The sequence below is a fragment of the Drosophila hydei genome, unplaced genomic scaffold (genome assembly GCF_003285905.1).
Source record: "Drosophila hydei strain 15085-1641.00,03,60 unplaced genomic scaffold, DhydRS2 tig00000001-arrow-pilon, whole genome shotgun sequence".
NCBI classification, from domain to species: domain Eukaryota; kingdom Metazoa; phylum Arthropoda; class Insecta; order Diptera; family Drosophilidae; genus Drosophila; species Drosophila hydei.
In genome coordinates this window covers 5,753,440-5,771,495 of record NW_022045643.1, presented here as the reverse complement: position 1 = coordinate 5,771,495, position 18,056 = coordinate 5,753,440, and the positions used below count along the sequence as shown (strand labels likewise).

Below are 18,056 nucleotides of genomic sequence, written 5' to 3'. Positions count from 1 at the left end.
TTTTTATATATATATTTTGATTTGTAATTTAATTATGGAGTAATTACACTACACAGCAAACCAAACGTTTCGGCTTGGGCAAGGCGTCTGACTTTTTGTGATAGGCTCAGCAAAAACACTTTTCGGCAATTATTGGGCAAAGCAAATTGTAAATAGTCAAAAAACAACAAAAGTTTTATAAATAGTTTCAAGTTAAAGAACGAAAATAATATTAACAACAAAATTGTTTGGCATCTTAAGCATTTTACATTAACGAAGGTTAGTCAAAATTTTAAAACAAAAACAAAAACAAAAACAAAAAAAAACACTTTTAGGCACATTTGAGAAAGAACAAAACAAAGAACAACCAAATTGCATGTGGCAACAGAAGAGGAAGAAGAACAAGAACAAGAGATCTCTATGATATCCAATACGAACGGCTTTTATTGGAATTAGACCAAGTTAATCGAAGAACAGCATGATTTGCTATAAGTGCGAGCAAAATTAACACTAAGCTATAAATCCTTTGGGCCTTTTTAGACGAAATTTTTAACAATTATGTTTGGCTTTAAAACGAATATCGAAAATCGAAACAGTTACAAACACCTTTTGGCTTTAAATCAAAATTATGTTTAGTTTTAGTTAACTAAAGTGAATATCTACTATATAAATATAAATAATTATATATCAATTGTGGCAAATTATGCTATAATTCCAATAAAAGCAAAAATTTAGACTGAATGTCGCTGTGATAAATGCAAAAAACAAAAACGAAAACGAAAACAAAAAATTTAATGATTACATAAAACTTTTGTAAAATTTTAGGCATAAAAAAATACAAAATTTAACAAATTAATCAAAAAAAAAAACAAAACATTTAACATAAATTTAGGCGCTAAAAATTAATATAAAAAAAAAAAACAAAAACAATTTTGAAAACTAAGCAAAATTTTCTGAAATGCTCCAATGAAATTTATGATTTCCGTTTTAATTTTTAACATATTTCACTTATGATTTCCAAATATTATTATTTTTTGTAGTTGCAAACGAAATTTCAAGTGAGAGAAAGCATAGATAGCTCCAAACAAACACACAAACGACAAGAAATCAGAAGGAAACGAGAACAATAAGAAAGCTGCTTCAGTGAGAGTAAAACCAACAAGAAAACTAAACTAAAAACTAAAAACTAAAACCGGCTATGACAAACAAACTAGATGAGAGTCAGATGAGTGTGGACACCCCAGAGGGACACACTCGAGAGTGAAGAGACAAACAGCCTAGACAGACAAAGGGGCTAATAATAATGAAATGAAATGATGTAGTTTAAGCCAGTCCTGGAAACATATATGCATACATACTCGTATATAAGAGAACCCTCAATAAATAGTTAAAGTTAAAGACAGACAGGAGACAGGGAGGAAGGGGAGAGAGCAGAGAGTTCTACACACAAGCAAGTTACAAGCATACCTAACAACAACCAACAACAATAGCCCAATTTAAATAACCAAGAGTACAAATACAAGTAATTTTTATAGCAGAAATTTTAATTGCAGTCTCAATAAAGCATCCATTAAACAAATATGTAACTACACACACACACACACACACACACTGACACACACAGAGGCATGGATATGAAAAGAAAACAGAAAAATTATAAAAATTACCAAACTTGGCCAATCAAAAACTTCAAATGAGAAAATGAAAAAAGAAAACCAACTTGACAAAAAACCAAAAAAAAGAGAGAAAAAGAAAACCAAAACGAAACAACTCAAGAAAATCCTTTCTTCTTAAAATTAAAACAAGAAATTATAATAAAAATGAAAACAAAATGAAATCCTAAAAATAAAAAAAATATAAGAAACTCAATATAATATTTAAAGATAAATGTATTCCAAAAACCCATCCGGCTTACAGTTCAGATCACAGCAAAAACAAAACACAAATTCATAGTAAATGCCCACAAACAACAACAACAAGAACAACAGTGATATAGAGTGTTACCATTCTATGTCTGAATACAAACCGCTTTCGCTTTCTGCAATAGTGATAATAGTTTTAAGTCGAGAACCATCTAAAGCAAACGTAAAACTTCAAGCAAATCAATAAAACAGAACGAGAAAAATATATGAAAATTATAGATAAATACGCATTGAAATAGCAACGGTAAGCAACAACAACAACAACAATAATAATAATAAAAGTAATAATAATAATAATAACACTAACAAATCATAATAATTTAACGTTGTAAGTCCCATGAGAGAAGAAGAAGAAGAAGAAGAAGAAGCTGTTTGATTTGATTGAACGAATCGAGTCAAAACTTGATTCGATGCATTTCATTTAGACTTTTAGTTGAATTCTCAAATATCAACAACAACAAGAACAACAAGAAGTATATATACATAAAGCTAGATACATACTATATATACATATATATATATACCACAGTATATATGTATGCGAATACAAACAAATAGCATATAGTGCATGGAAACCTTAACTCTTATATTATATATATGTATGGTGTATTATATTTTTTAACGTATTTAATACATACTCTATATACGATATATATATACACATATATATCTAATTGTATTTGACGTAAATGCGAAACCAAAGCCAGAAATGAAATCGAAAATGAAATAGAATGAATTATCAGACAGCAGAGCAGTACTGAAAGTATGTGTAAACAAGAGAAATACTTAAGCAATATGAAACTGTTTTTATTTAACTGAAAACTGTTAAGATACAAACAAACAAACATACAAACAACAATAGCCTCGTTAGTTTTTAATGAATACGAATACGAAACAGTGAAAAAAAAACAAAAACAAAAACAAAAACAAAACAAAAATAATTCTAAACAAGCAAAATATTGCAAAAAGCTCAAAATGTTGGCGACTTGGCAACCCTGGGGCATAGAGTTGGGCTTCGACTGCGGCTCGTTTCACATTTGCAATTTCAGTTATTTTATGCAACAATCAAAACATGGTTCCTCACACACACACACACACCTACACACACTTGTACAGTTCATAACTGAGTTGACTAGACATAGAACCTACCTATATATAGAGAATACTTAACAGACAACATGAATGCCATAGAGTTTACTAAATATTCTACCTCGAATTTATTGCAGTTTTTACATTTGTTAGATTAATCCTTAGATTAACTTGTATACTTTGACTTGTTTAGCAATTGGCAGCCCCAAGAGAAAGCAGAAAACAAAGCGTTTGCCTTGCCAAAGCAGCTAGAGACTTGAGCTTACAGAAGTAGCTGTAGAGTCAGCTATAGAGACCAAATCGAGCATGACTATATCTGTATCCAGCAGAGTTATGAAATGTATTGAAATCAAGTATTATCAGCTGCAGCTCTAGAGCTGTAGCCTGGATTACAAGAGACATTTGCTGGATTAACAAGATCCCTCACAGCTGCCATTGCCAATAGTCACATGAAAAGCAAATCAGCAAAGCTAAATCTGATCAAACTTGAACTTATCCAAGTTTAGCAATAATTTTCATGTGAACGAGTATTGTGCAGTCGGCTAGGCGCGACTGCAGCATTCCTAATTTCGGTTTAAAAACGAATTTGCCAAAGAAGAATTCAAAAATCAATGATTCGTTGTTCCTAGACATCGCCAAGCCAAACTCCCACTCAATAGATATTTAGAGGCAGCAAATGGAGCAGAGCCGCAGCCCGCTGCCGAGCCAGGGCCACGTCGAGGCTTTTTGCAATACACACAATGTGCCCATAGAACAAGTAATTTAAAGTAAACAGATCAAATCGAATGAGTTATTTAACATATATTATACTTATACGATGTGAGCTGTTGTTGTTTTTGCAACAAGACAAACGATGCCACAAAACCAAGAGAAATAGTACCGAAAATATTTTACAGAATTTTTTACAAACACAAGCAGCAAGAGAAACACAAATAAAAATAAAAACAAAAACAATTAGTAATTAACAATAGTTAAATAAAGCAACAAACAGAAGACAACAACAACAACCACAAAAAAATAGCAAAAGTCAAAACAAAACTAAAAAATAAATATATATATAAACACATATATATATATATATATATATATATATATTGATAAAATAATAGTAACATTTACTTGAAAAAGAAAACCCCTTAAAAGTATTTGACTAAGTGTTAAGTGAAATATGCAAAACAAATATTTTTAAAACTTGCGATCGCTTAAAGCAGAAGAAACCAAACCAAACCAAACCAAACCAAACCAAGAATCCGCAACCGAAACACAATTTGTTATGTTGGCATTTATTTGAAGAACAGACACAATTGCATAATAGAGTTTGTAATTAACGATTATAAACCACTGACAGGGACTACCACATAGAAATAGCTGAACGAACCGACAGATTACAATAGCAACAAATTTTATTTAGAGTTCAGCTAAGAGAGAGCAATCTAATTATTATGCAAATATAATTAATTATTAAACTGTACATACAAACAGCACTCAGACACACCCGCACACACACACACACACACTCAGACACACACAATGTAAAGATAATACCAATTACAAACTGCAATAGTACCGAAGTAAGTAAATCAATTATTTATTATTCCCATTCCGCCAAGAAACCAAGTGCGTTGTATAAAATCAAAATACAAAAACCAAAAACCAAAACAAAATAAATATAAAAACCAAATACAAATACAAATACAAATACAAATACATAGCTAAAATTTATGTTTTAAACTAAATGTAAAAAGCTGTGGAGTGCCCCATGAACGGGGCGCCCCACACGATTAAACACGATTCTTTCAGTTGAACAATCGCAACATATCCAAGCCCCAAGCCCCCACAACAACCCCAATCCAGAACCTAATTTAAGTTCACTCTCCTACAACTCGAAGAAGTAACGTTTTTTATTTTTATCAGAAAGTGAGAAATAATATATTTGTTGAGCAGTGTAAGAGCCGAAGCCATTAATCAAATACAAAGCAATAGTGATACAAGCTGGGCAGGTGTGCGCGCACGCGACACCTGCTGCAGTCAGCCATAGCCTGATGACGACATAACAAACAACAAACAACAAACAACAATAAACCAAACGAATCTTCTGTTTTCATCAAGTAGAGAACAAACAGTAACCAGGAGAGATCTACAACAAATGCAACATATACCGCAAAGCAGCAACCATAGTACAATAAACAAAACATTTTTCTTAGTGAGAGCAACTTTTTTATACAGCCAAGCAATAGACAGAGCCCAGAGCCAAACGACGAATTCAGTGCAGCTGAAGCCAATCAAAAGCGTTAAATATGCAACTCAACAGACAAAGTATGAAATCAAATTGAACAAATAAACTATATACATATATTTTTTAAAGCAACAGAAACTAACAATAGCTAAAGACAAAATAACAAGAGAAGAAAAAACGAAACGATTGTTAAACATTTTTTATATATGAATTTATATAATTTCTAATTTAATTCACAGACAAAGCGAATTAAACATATATAAAAAACAAATGAAACCAAATAAAATAAAAATAAAAAACAAGAAAAATATAAAAAAAAACGAAACATTTTTTTATATTACAAGAGACAAACCAAAAAAAAAATACAAAAAACAATATAAAAAAATCTCACTTTACTGGTAAAAAGAAAAAACCAATTGGAATAAAAACTAAACTTAAAAATAAATTAAATAAAAGAAGAAAAAATGCACATGAAAAGCAATAAAACTGGCTACAAGAATTCATTAAATTAAGTTTTCAATTTGATTTTCAATCTAAACCAATTTCGGTTCAGTTTTCCTACTTCTTTTACCTTTTTTTGCACACATACCACCACCACAACAACAACAACAACAAAAACAAGCAACAACAACAACAAAAATTAAGAGCAAAAAACATAGCGAACATTTCTGAACTAACTGGCAAAGCAAGTTTCGAAACTCAAGTTTTATATAATATTTGTGGCAAGCATAAAAAACAATTTGCATTTAGGAAATAATTTAAGAAAACTTTTGAAAACCAAAAGAATATGAATGTCAAAAGAAAAGCGAAAAAGAAGGTCCCAAGCAAGAGCGAGGATCGCCAAGGCACAGTTTGGTCAATCGAAAAAAGGTAAAGGACATGAATTTATGATGATAAAGGGAAAAAATTAAAAAATGATGGCTTGACCTTAAGGCAAAGTAAGAAAAAGAAAAAGAAAATCAAAATCTAAATGAAATTCAAAATGAAAATGAATACAAAAACCTCTCTCGGCCTATTCCAAAACTTACAAAACTCACGGCTAATACATAAACGGAAACGTCCTCTCGGCAACAACTAAATTGAAAAAAAGCACATATATATATATATATATATATATATATATATATATATATATATATATGAGTATTGAGCATTCACGGCAACTACAATTTACATTAAATTACATTTTTGGAGCAAACAAAACAAAATTTACATTTAAGCCAAATGTTTAAGCATCATTTTTTAAAAACCAAAAAAAAATCATAAAAAATGCTAAAGCAAAAAAAAAAATTAAGAAATGAAAAGAAAATTCAGCAAGATTTAAGTAATACTAAAATTAAAATACTTTAGGTATTAAAATTAAAACTAATACTAAATTATAGTAAGCGCGAAACAAAGAAAAATAAATAAAAATATATTAAAACATAAAAATTTTGAAACCGAAAATGGGCAAAAATTCAGATTTAGAAAAGAAGCAAGAAAAAAGAAAATTTCATAAACGAAGCTAAATAAGTAAATACTATATAAAATTCTCAAAAATGAAAATACAACGGAAATATACTAAAGAAAAATACAAAAAAAAAACAAGCATAAAAAAACAAAATGGAAATTCAAAATTTTAATTGTTGTAAGCAAAAACAAAAAAAAAACCAAAAACAAAAAATACAAAAGCTATATATATGAGCATATAATCAGCACACTTCTTAAATACAAAAAACATAAATTTCTACTTATCAAACCGAAACAAACCACGAACCCCAACACTTACACCCACACCCTGATACACCCACACACACACACACGAAAATTTGTACCACCTAAAACGACTCGAAGCAACACAGAAAACAGAAATCAAACACATTTTAGTACACACACGACACGCCCACAGGCCACGCCCACAACTCTTTCCATTGGTTTAGATTTTAAGCATAATTTTAATAATGTAATCGTCAGCCAAAGCAAGCAAACAAACAACAAAAACAACAACAATTTCAAGGCAGTTAACAATTGTCCAAACATTTACTCCAACATACGATTTTAAGGCAAAAACATTAAACAACAACAACACACTTACACACACACACACACACTTGAAGACATGGCAAAAGTAAAATATTTAAGCGAGTAAAACATATGCAAAACGTCGTCTAGTTTAATGTCGTCAAATTTTACTTTTTGTAATAATTATTAATATTAAAATATATATATATATAAATATTTATATATATATATATATATCTATATATATATATATGAATTATATAACACGGCAAAAGTATTGCAAATGTCTAATCGACCTACTAATTTCAAAATAAAAGCTAAGCAACACTTGCAACATGTGCAACCAAAAAAATATTAAAAAAAAAACAATTAAAAAACAAAAAAAAAACAAATGAAACTTCAATGAATTTCTGGCATCCAAAATAAAAAATAGAAACTACTTAAATTACGAAAATAAAAAGAAAAAACCAAAAAACTTATATTATTATACAAGAAAAAATGGAAAATGAAATAAAAATTGAATCTTGTAATATAAAAAAAAATATAGTGAATATTTTTCTATTAAATGAAGACTTGGCAACGAGCAGCGATAGAAGTCAGCTTAGATATTCAAAGAATAAAGCAGACAGAAGTGCTCAGAGAAGCAGGAGTGGGTAGCTCACAGAGAAACTGAATGGATAAGCTGAAAGAAGCTCACATTGAAACTGAAGTGTGAAGTGTAGAAAGAAGCTGAAGAGAGACGCACAGAGAATTTAAAGGGAAAAATGCTCAGAGGAGCTGAAGAGGGCAGCGCAAAGAGAAGCTCATGTGTGAAGTGTAGAGAAAAGCTGAAGGGAGAGCGAGATTATATCTGAAGAATGCATCGTCTTTTGATATTTATCGAGCTCCAAATAAACTGTTATGCTCTGACTCACTCTGATCTGCTCTGATGTAGCTAGTGTGAAGAAATCAAACATACTTCAAACAATTTAGCTATGATCTGATATACCTTGAGTTTCTCTAATTCACTCTAATATAGTCGGCTATATTCTGGTATACTCTGACTGATTCACGTTGATCTACTCGTGATATAGTCCGACATACTTTGATACCTACTCAAGATAACCAAGATTTCATAGGGGACTCTGACAGACTGCAACATACCCGGCAAATCAGCAAGGAAACAATCGTAGCCCATTTTATATGAACTTTGAACTCAACGAGACAGCTGGGGCGCTAGAAGCGAAGCATAAGCATAGGCATAGCTAGCCTCACAGCTGGCTTGTTGCGTTCCTAGCTCAGCTTTATTGTTAACTTCAGTTTGGTTGCTTTTCCCTTTTAGCGGAAATCCATTTTAGTCCTTGGGAGCTTATTAAAGGCAAGATCGTATGTGGTTCGCAATCGAAGTTTTTCCCCAAGGGGTTTTCTTGGTTTGGAAAGCTCCGCAATGCTGAACGTCTTGGTCATATTACCATAGCTCCGCAGCATGTCCAACTCCTGTCTATGCTCGGGTATGCCAGATGGCGCTGCGTTGCTCTCGGCGTGCGCCTCCCTGTCCAGCCGAGGCAACAGGTCGTACAGTAAGGTGTTTGTCGTCGTGAAATTTCTCTTAAGCGCAGCATCGTTCAAAAAGGCGACACTGGATGTGGTGCCCGTAAAATAGTTGCGCATAAATGAATTGCGGTGATCCGAAAAATTGGGCAATGCCACTGCAGCCTTGAATGCTGCATCCGTATACGTGTCCTGGGCGAGCGAGAGATGCCTCTCACAAGTGTCGTCACCACACATACCCGGCAGTATGCCCTTGCCATTCTGATCGAACGCATAGCGCCGATCCACCCAATTGCCAATCAACACCTCCGTGCCATATGGTGGTGTTACCAAATTATCCATAAGATAGCATGGAAAATTAAAATAACCAAAATTAAAACTGAAAACAAAAAACTGAAATCTGAAAAACTAGGAACTGAACTACAATCTGTGTGTTACGGAGATTTAAAGTGAACAGCAAATTCATAGACATATGGGTCCATATTTATGATTTTCAAAAAATCGAGTTTATTGCTCTCAATTGTTTAACACATTGCTTCATTTGCAATCTGAGCAGATTTGATCATGGGCTTGTTGGTCAGCCGAGTCTACCAATCTTGTCCTCCATTTTTGCACTTTCGGCTGCCGCTGAAAATTTCCCCTTGAATTCGAGCTTGTAGGAGGTGGGCGGGAGACATACCGCCTCAAGATGTCTTTTGGGGTCGTACTTTGTTGCTTGTTGATTGTCGTAGGCATCGAGGGGGTCGGGTGATGCGGCATGTGCGATCTTCTTGTCGGCGTCATACGGGGACATAGTCTTTAGCAACTCACTACGAGTCTTCCGCGCCGCCCTGGGCCACAGTTCGTATACCAAATAATTGAAGGACGTAAAGTTGCGATTGTATTTCTCGGCATCCAAGCTCTTATAGCTGGTGCGCTGCGCCATGTGATTGCTGAAGCTGTTCAATTTAAGTTCCCCATAGTCGCGTGTCAATTCATCTTTTATGCAGCCTTCCAATGAGAACGCCTGCTGACAGGTGGTCACGTGTCGCCCACATCCCTTTTGCTGAATTGATTCCTCCAACACACAGGGCACCACGGCAGTACTGCTCTGTTTCATATTTTCGCAACGCATATGAAACCAGTGGCCTGTTAAGACGGTGCTGCCATAGGTCGGCTTTGTCTCAATATAGCTGTAACGCTCATCGCATTTTCTATCGTCCTCTTCCAACATTATACCGTAAAAAAATGCTTAGAAAAGTAAAAAAATATAAGACTGTAGCAAACAACAGTGGAGCCTGTTCTAAATATCTGTTCCATTCGAAGGGCAACTTTGATAGTTAATTTATTAAAAACTCCAATCATAGATGGCGCTGCTTATCTATGGAGACACAAGGGCGCTTTTCACTTTGTGCGAATTGCTAATGTAGTTAATGAACACTAGATGGCGCTGATTATTACTCATACGCAGCGCAACTGACAAGCACCGAATGCTACGAATCTGTAACGACAGGTGATAATTATTCTAATAAGAATGCTCATTAAATAAAATAGACTTCGTTTTGTACTACATAAAGTTAGTTTTATTAGTAAATATTTGCATTCTGCTTTTTGTTTATTTATTTTCGGTGATACATAATAAATACTTATATATTGGTTTAATTTATTTCATACTCGTACTCGTATATTGTAAGTTGTATAATTTATTTAGTGTTTTTTTTTTGTTTTAGCTTTTAGTTTTGTAGAGCGCAATTTAAGTTAACTAAAAAAGAAATTATAGAAATTTCTTTTTGTTTAATTGCAGTTTAAGTTAAGTATATCATTTTGCGTTAGCTAAGTTTAGATTTAAGTTGAAAGATGTGAAAGAAAACCGAAATTAAAAGAAATTGTAGAATGTGGAAAATATTTGAAAATTATAAATTCTGCATTACTGTTTGTTTGTTAGCTCCAGTATGGATATTCATCTATGTATATTATATAAGCTTACATTTAATAGCACAGTTAGACATAGTTTTTTTTTAGTTTTTATCATCTTTGAATTTGTCAGAAAGAGCCAAATTATAGTAATTCCTTTGATTTGTACAGGATTAACCAATTCACACAGATAAGATCTATTAGATAGAGCAGAAATCGAAAGGCCATGTATATTTGAGCTTTATTGAAATATCTTAATAGGTAGAACCAAAACGGAGAGATTAGAGAGTTGCTGTGTAATTAGCTTTAGACATTTACACATAGCACATGATGAAGTTCGTATTGTTTTATATATTATTAAAGTATTATTAATAAATATTTATTTGCTTTCCATTTTAGTTAGTTCAGCAAGCGAAAATTATGCTTCGCCGTAGAACTTTCCATCAGATACACACGCACACACATGCATATATAGATGCATAAGTGTGCATGTGCATGTTTGCTAATATTCCACTAATAATTTAATTCATTTATTATTCAGACATTCACATATGCAATTGTTAATTAATTAAATACACTTAATTTACTAATTATTGTTACCATTGTGGATGAGATGTTCTGTGTACTTTGTGTTTGGGTTGTATGTTTCGTGGATGATGATTTTCAGAGTCTTTAGGATGATGACATTAGATTTAGATTTAGTTTAAATATTCAATTAGTTTTTCATTTTTTTCCCATATTTTTTTTTATATATTTTTCATTTTTTTTGTGTGTTGTTTTCTTGCCATGATATATGAGTGTGTGCAGCTTGCTGTTCGACGAGTGTGCGTGCGTGTGTGTGTGTATGTGTGTGTGATACGCGTTTGTTATAAACAATTGCAATAAATATTTATGCTTGGTCCATTAAAGTATACGAATTTTGTTTTTAATCGAGAAATTGATTATTCGTTCGACAAAATGCCGAAAAGTGCAAATAGATGTTTCAAAGTGCGAGCGATCAAAGACCAAGTAGCCAGGCCAAGTAGCCAGCTTCCTCCGTCTCCTGAAGTACGAATGTGATATGCATCGACTACTGTCGTCCCTAACTGGTAAAACGGTTCCAAATCTAACAGTGTGTATAGAAGAAGTGGTGCTCCGGTGCGCTGTGTAACTGCCAAAAATATCGCCCATCAACTGGATGCTGGATGCTGGGTCAATGCTGAGCTGTGATGATATGAGTTGCCTGTTCATGATATTGATTCGATGCTCTAGAGAACATTAATAAGTAGTTAAGAACATTTCGTTTACATTTGATAGTTGTCTAAATAACGATTATTCATTTTTGTTTTTCATTTTTGCTTGCATATTGATTGCCATTAAATAAATATTTTTGTTTATTCAGAATCTATTTTGTTGTTTAACGGAAACTACAAAACTTGCATTGAGAACCTCTTTTACATTGTTAATATAATTTAATGCATAGTTTAATTCTCTTTCATAAATGAATTTGGTATTGTTTTAGTTATTGCTTTTTTTGTTGCTTGTTAACCTAAATGTGAATTGCAGTTGCCGTTGCTGTAACTTGGTGTCTATGAAAAGCCTTTGTAATGGCAACTAACTTTATTGTTATTAATTGTTAATAAATTCCATTGGTTAAATGAATTTCGCTCAAGATCAAATCTTAGTTGAGAGCTTGAATTTCGAATAAAACTAGTTTTTGTTTTCTTTTGTTTTTTTTTTGTTTCTTTTGAATTGTCTCAAAAATTGTCAACATCTTCATGATTTTCGCCTCACGCGCTAGAGTTGTTTTTGCTGTTGCTCGAATTACCGAATAAATTAATTAACAAAATTATTTAAAAAAAAACCATTTGCTACGCTTTGCGTTCTCCCCGCTACTCGTGTTGCACATTTCATTTTACATTTTGTCGGGAATGTTTTCTGTTAACTGAATGCAGCTGCCACCGAATCGAACTGGACTATTGCTGGGTTGCTGCTGCGGGAAGAAAGTGAATAGACGATAGTAATTGATTAATTGATTGCAACTGATTTGATTAGAATGAAACATATTTATTTAAATAAAAAACAAATTTAAAATACCTGTTTAGCTAAGGAGCAGATTAGAGTCATAATCAAATTGAAATGTTTAAAAATAATATGTGTGAAGAGTGTTGTTGTTGCTCGTTTTGGATGTGCTTAAAATAATATCACATTAAAATGTTTTACAGGTATTCAAGTCAGAATATTAAACACTTTGATACGACCTTAAATTACAAAATAATTAAATAACTAACGTGTGTAAATGGAAAAGATTTCAATTTGGATTTCGGACTTGTTCGAACTCGAAATGTTTATAAATAATACAAATATAATTCGGATGCGCTGAGATATACAGAGATTTGTTTTTGTTTTTGTTTTGTTTCTTTCGTGTTTTGCTTTTATAAAGAACTCGAAGCAATTGTTTAAAACGTGTTTTGTTGTTGCGCAAACTTAAAACTCAATTATACAAATGAAATACAAACTACAAATTTGTCTACTTACAAAATTAGGAATTTTAAAATTATCAAATTAAAATTATACATTATGCAAATCGATCAATTTTGATGAGACGCAGCACGAAACATAACATGAAATTTTGATAACAAATGTTACATACGAGAAATCTTTTGGATTTGCCAGGATCGATCATAAGAATTTTGCGAATTTTATTGGCCATTCGAAACTCTTTCGGTAATTTCTTGTTTCTCCCCGTTTTTTTGTGTGTGATTTTCTCTTCTATTTTAAATTTTTTTGCTGTTGTTTGCTAATTTGTGGCTGGGTTGGTAAATGTATTTGGATTTGGATGTGGATTTGAATTCGGCGCTCACTAAGTCAAATGTAAAATTAATCACACTGTTGTCGCTAAATTTCGCTCGCCCTCGCTCCCGTTCTCGCCCTCGCTCTCTGCCGTTTACGCTGCCACGCTCCTCACTTGGTTTTTGCATAGTTTTGCTATTTTTTTGTGGTTTTTTTTTTTTGTTTTGTTATTATTTAATTTACTCGGCTTTTGGGTGCAACTCAGCTCTAGCGCTTGCGTTTTGTCATACAAAGTCCAACTCGGATCGGGTGCTGTACATTTTGCGCTCGAGGGAGCGCTCGAACCACTTCTTTATCTCAGAGACAACGAGCACGGAGGAGGTGAGCGTGACCAGAAAGAGTATGTCGTAGGCGGTGAGCGCCTCCGTTTGGAAAACCATTTGGAGCGGCGGAAAGTAGACGACCAGCATTTGGCCAATGATCGAGAAGGCAACGGCCAGCAGGAACATCCGATTGGTGGTCAGTCCGATTGTGAAGACACTCTTCGTTTGCGAGCGACAGGAGAGCGCATTGAACATATCAAAGAACACAAAGCACGTGAATGTCATGGTCGTATCCCGCTTCGTCTTGCCCAGCGTGCCGTCAGCCATCTCGCGCTGGAACACCCACAGCGTGCCCAGCACAATGATGCTTGCACTGAGCAGTACATTGACCACCACGGACTTGGTGATCATGGGCTGCTTGACGTTGCGCGGCTTCTGCTTGAGCACATCATGATCCACGGGCTCCACGCCCAGCGACTGTGCAGGCGGTCCGTCCATAATGATATTGATCCAGAGTATCTGCATCGCATTCAATGGATTGGCAATGTCCATCAATGTGGCCAGTGCGATCAAAGCCAGAGCCGCAATCGAGGTGCTCAGCTGAAATCGTACAAAATTCCTAATATTGTAGAAGATGCCTTTGCCCTCCTCAATGGCAGCGCTGCAAGCAAGCAAAGAAGTTCAATTAGTAAACAAAAATGGATAATTTAGCAGAGAGATTGAGCAAATGGACAAGAGCTGATTATGATAAGTGGGATTAAGGCTCGAAGCGCATTGCTCAGAGAGACTTCTTCTAGATGAAGAACTTAAAGTTGACTCAAATGAAATCGAATTTGAGTTAAGAGTTTGAATAGTCTTGAGACCTTCCACCTCCAACAGGAGTCACGCTCAGCTCATCTCATGCCACTACAGTCTGCACAGCAGCTACTTACATAATTGTGTGAAAATCATCATTGACCAAGATCATGTCAGCCGCCTCCTTGCATACATCGGTGCCATTCTTGCCCATTGCAATGCCAATGTCGGCCTTCTTGAGAGCAACCCCATCGTTGACGCCATCGCCGGTCATGCCGACGATGTTGCCAGTGCGCTGCAGCGACTTAACAATCTCGAGCTTGTGGCGCGGCGAGACGCGATAGAAAACGCTGACATTGTTGGCCACCTTGTCCAGCTGATGCTCGTTCAGTTGATCGATTTCCTGGCCAGAGAGCGTCTGGTGATGTATGGTATCAATGCCAATTAAGCTAGCTGCAAAGGATAATTGTAAGTGAGTCTTAGTGTTTCATATTAGCAGTGCCTGGGACCTGTCCATATCTAACGCTCACAGCTTTCTTGCTGCCTCTCGCTCGGTACCCTTAGCCAAGTTACACGTAATCCCACAGGTAATTCCTTAGCTCAACTGTCCGTTCGCTTGTCGGGGGGCAAAAGCTGACTAAATCGCTTTTCATTGCATTTTCCAAGCAATTGGCTCTGAGCAACAGGCAAGCAAAGAAGTTGAAGTGAGTCGAAGTTAAACATTCAGTTCGAGTCGGGAATGCGTTTGAAGCTGCTAACTTCAATTCAGGGCCAACAAAAAATGGAAAGAGCGCAAACAATTGTTAATTTGTGCGGGACGCTGCTCAAAATTCAATTGTGAATCGACGTGATGAAAAACTTCAAAGGCGATGCGCGAGTTAAGGAAATCCCCAATTCCTCTGTTCTCCAGTTTCCCCTTAGACTCGCGTTTGGCTTCTTGTTTTTGCACTCCAGCGCATTTATGAAGTACGCCAGGGAGCAGCAGCTGTTAGACACAACAACATGAACAACAAAAGGATGTTTTGCGAAAGTCGCAGCGCCATTTTTCATTATGGCGCCCGCGTATTTGTCTTGGCAAGTGCGAGGACAATCTCTTGTCCTGTTTGTATAAAATTTTAAACGAAAGCGCACTGAAGTAAATAACAACAACAGCAGCAGCAACAGCAACAGCAACAGCAGCAGCAACGAGCACACACAATGGTGCAAAAATGTGCAGTAAAATGAGCAAAAGAGAACGTAATTAAAACGCATTCAGCGTCGTCTTCACACTCATCAGCGCCAACAACAGCTCAACTGCTGTGGCGTCCTGGCTCTGGCCGGACCTGCTTCTCGTCCTGGCGCCCAGAGACAATTAAAAGCAGCATTGCTACAGCTACCGGGCTATATCTTTTGCAGGCACATTCTACAGCAGCAGCAGCAGCAGCAGCAGCCGGGAAATGGCGTCAGCCCGCCCCCAACACGCCGCCCTTTGCAAACGTCTATCAACTGTTTCAGCTTCTTTTAGCTCTCTTTCGCTTCTAAATTAAAATTAATGCAAAACTTGAATGCGCGCAATTTCCTTCGCCAAGCAGTTGGCGGTTGCCATTTTATGACAACCACCGAACCAACGCACCACCCAGCCAGTCAACCAACCTAACCACTGAATCGCCCCAATCTATCCGTCCCTTTTCATGCAAATAGTTTACTTGGCCATCCAGTAAATTCAAGCTGAATATTTTTATGCGCCATTTCTATGCATCGCATACCCTGTATGCACGCGAGCCAAGTGAAGGGGTTGCTTAAAGCTGCTGCAGTCTGAGTTGCAGCTGTGATTTAACTGCTAACGAAATGCTCTAGAGTTGAACTACTTAACTTGAGCTGCTGCTTAGTATTACAGGGTATTTGCTAGTCTTGCTTATGTCTGCAAATATTTTATGTATTATATTTAAAAAATGTAGCGCCTTTCACACATTTTGTGTCGTATATTTTAAATATTTTTCCAAGGCATATTTATTGCACAATAAAGCATAAATTTGTAAATTGTTATAGAAGAAATATAAAATATATTATAAAAATATTTATAATATATATATAATCTATATATTTTATATGAATTTCTTTTATAACAATTTACAAATTTTTGCTTCTCGGAGGCAACCTTAATTATCATTGATATTTTATATATGTATATATACATATATCAATTTTTTATTAACTTTTTCAACTCATTTAATTAATCGATATCATTGAGAGCTGAAGCTGCAATTGAATTTAAGCTGCTGTTTAGTATTACAGGGTATTTGCTAGTCATGCCTATGGCTGAGCTATAATTTGTCTTATTTTACAAATTATCCCGCATATTTTTAGCGTTTTTACAACGTTTTTTTATTATCTAACAAAACAAAAATTTGTAAATTCATATAGATAAGGTTTTTATAGTTCTCAGAGTCTATCTTGAGCATCATTTAACTTTCAACTATGCCTAGACATATATATATATATATAAATATATATATACTTTATATATATATATTCATTTTATTCATTTGGCCAACTCATTTCATAAATCGTTTTGTCATCTGTCAGCTCTGCCCGCAGGTTTTCTCACCTGCAGCTCACATTTTGCCATTGACCGCAAAACCTATCAATGGCACACAAACAAAAGATTGCGCATAATCTGTAAATATTGTCAATCCGTACAAAATGGTTGTGGCACACATAAAAAGGAAAATGCAATTGCAAATGGATTTTCAATTGCTGGCTGATGACAAAGGCGAAACAAGCGGCGACCCGCGACCTCTGACCTCCATTAAGTCCAACTACCATTTGCCCAGGTACAGGCGCATAAAAAATATATAGAAAATGCAATTTTTTCGTGGCTCACAGAGGTCGGTTATAATTTTCAATTTTTTACAGCGCGAATAGTTGCATCAAAGCGAAAATATTCATACATCATGTATGAATAGTGAACAAAAGGCAAAGCCATTCATCATTTTTATACAAGAAATAAAGCATTTTTGTGGCGCAACATAACAACATTAAACAATCTGCCATTGTGCACTGGGCGTATGTCGTGTCATTATAAATGCCTTAAAAAGACATTAGTGAAAATAATATCTGTAGGCCCCGATGCGAGAGCGCATAACAAGCTATCGATATATTGAAACAGGCAACAACAACAATGAAAACCATCAAAAAAATTTGTCAAATTTTAAAGTTTGTTTACGGCTTTGATAAATGCCTGACATTAAAATGTGTTGCTGCAAAATGCATGCAACATACAAAGTTGTAAGGGGACACGAGGCTGCGAGGCTAAACTTGGTAAAGTTTTTTGTTTCCAAAAAATTTGCCGCAACAAACCGCAGGCCAAAAGCGGATTAGAGAACAACTTTTGCGAGTGAGCGAGCTGTGCCAAAAAGGCAAAAGTTGCCGCATGAAAATGACGTTGGCCAAGTTTATGAAAATATGAAAATATGAAGCGAGTGAAGCATGCAACAAGCGCCACTCAGTTGCCAGCAGCTGCTTAAGCACAAAATC

General features: G+C 34.9%; 2 protein-coding genes across 9 annotated transcripts in view; both read right to left on the bottom strand.

Annotated features, from left to right (window-relative positions):
- Positions 1-8,399: 8,399 nt before the first annotated feature.
- Positions 8,400-9,190, bottom strand: LOC111595343. Its single transcript, XM_023309017.2, has one exon. It carries the CDS (start codon positions 9,097-9,099, stop codon positions 8,545-8,547), a length of 555 nt encoding a protein of 184 aa, XP_023164785.2. The 5' UTR covers positions 9,100-9,190; the 3' UTR covers positions 8,400-8,544.
- A 4,439-nt stretch (positions 9,191-13,629) lies between these two features.
- LOC111595336 (calcium-transporting ATPase type 2C member 1) overlaps positions 13,630-18,056 on the bottom strand; it is a 54,725-nt gene continuing 50,298 nt past the window's right edge. For all 8 annotated transcript variants that reach the window (XM_023308999.2, XM_023308998.2, XM_023309002.2 and 5 more), the window contains 2 exons: positions 14,678-14,993; positions 13,630-14,406 (listed from right to left, as the gene is read on the bottom strand). In XM_023308999.2, coding sequence (XP_023164767.2) covers positions 13,707-14,406; positions 14,678-14,993 — 1,016 coding nt within the window. In that variant the 3' untranslated portion in view covers positions 13,630-13,706. The remainder of the gene's footprint in view (positions 14,407-14,677; positions 14,994-18,056) is intronic.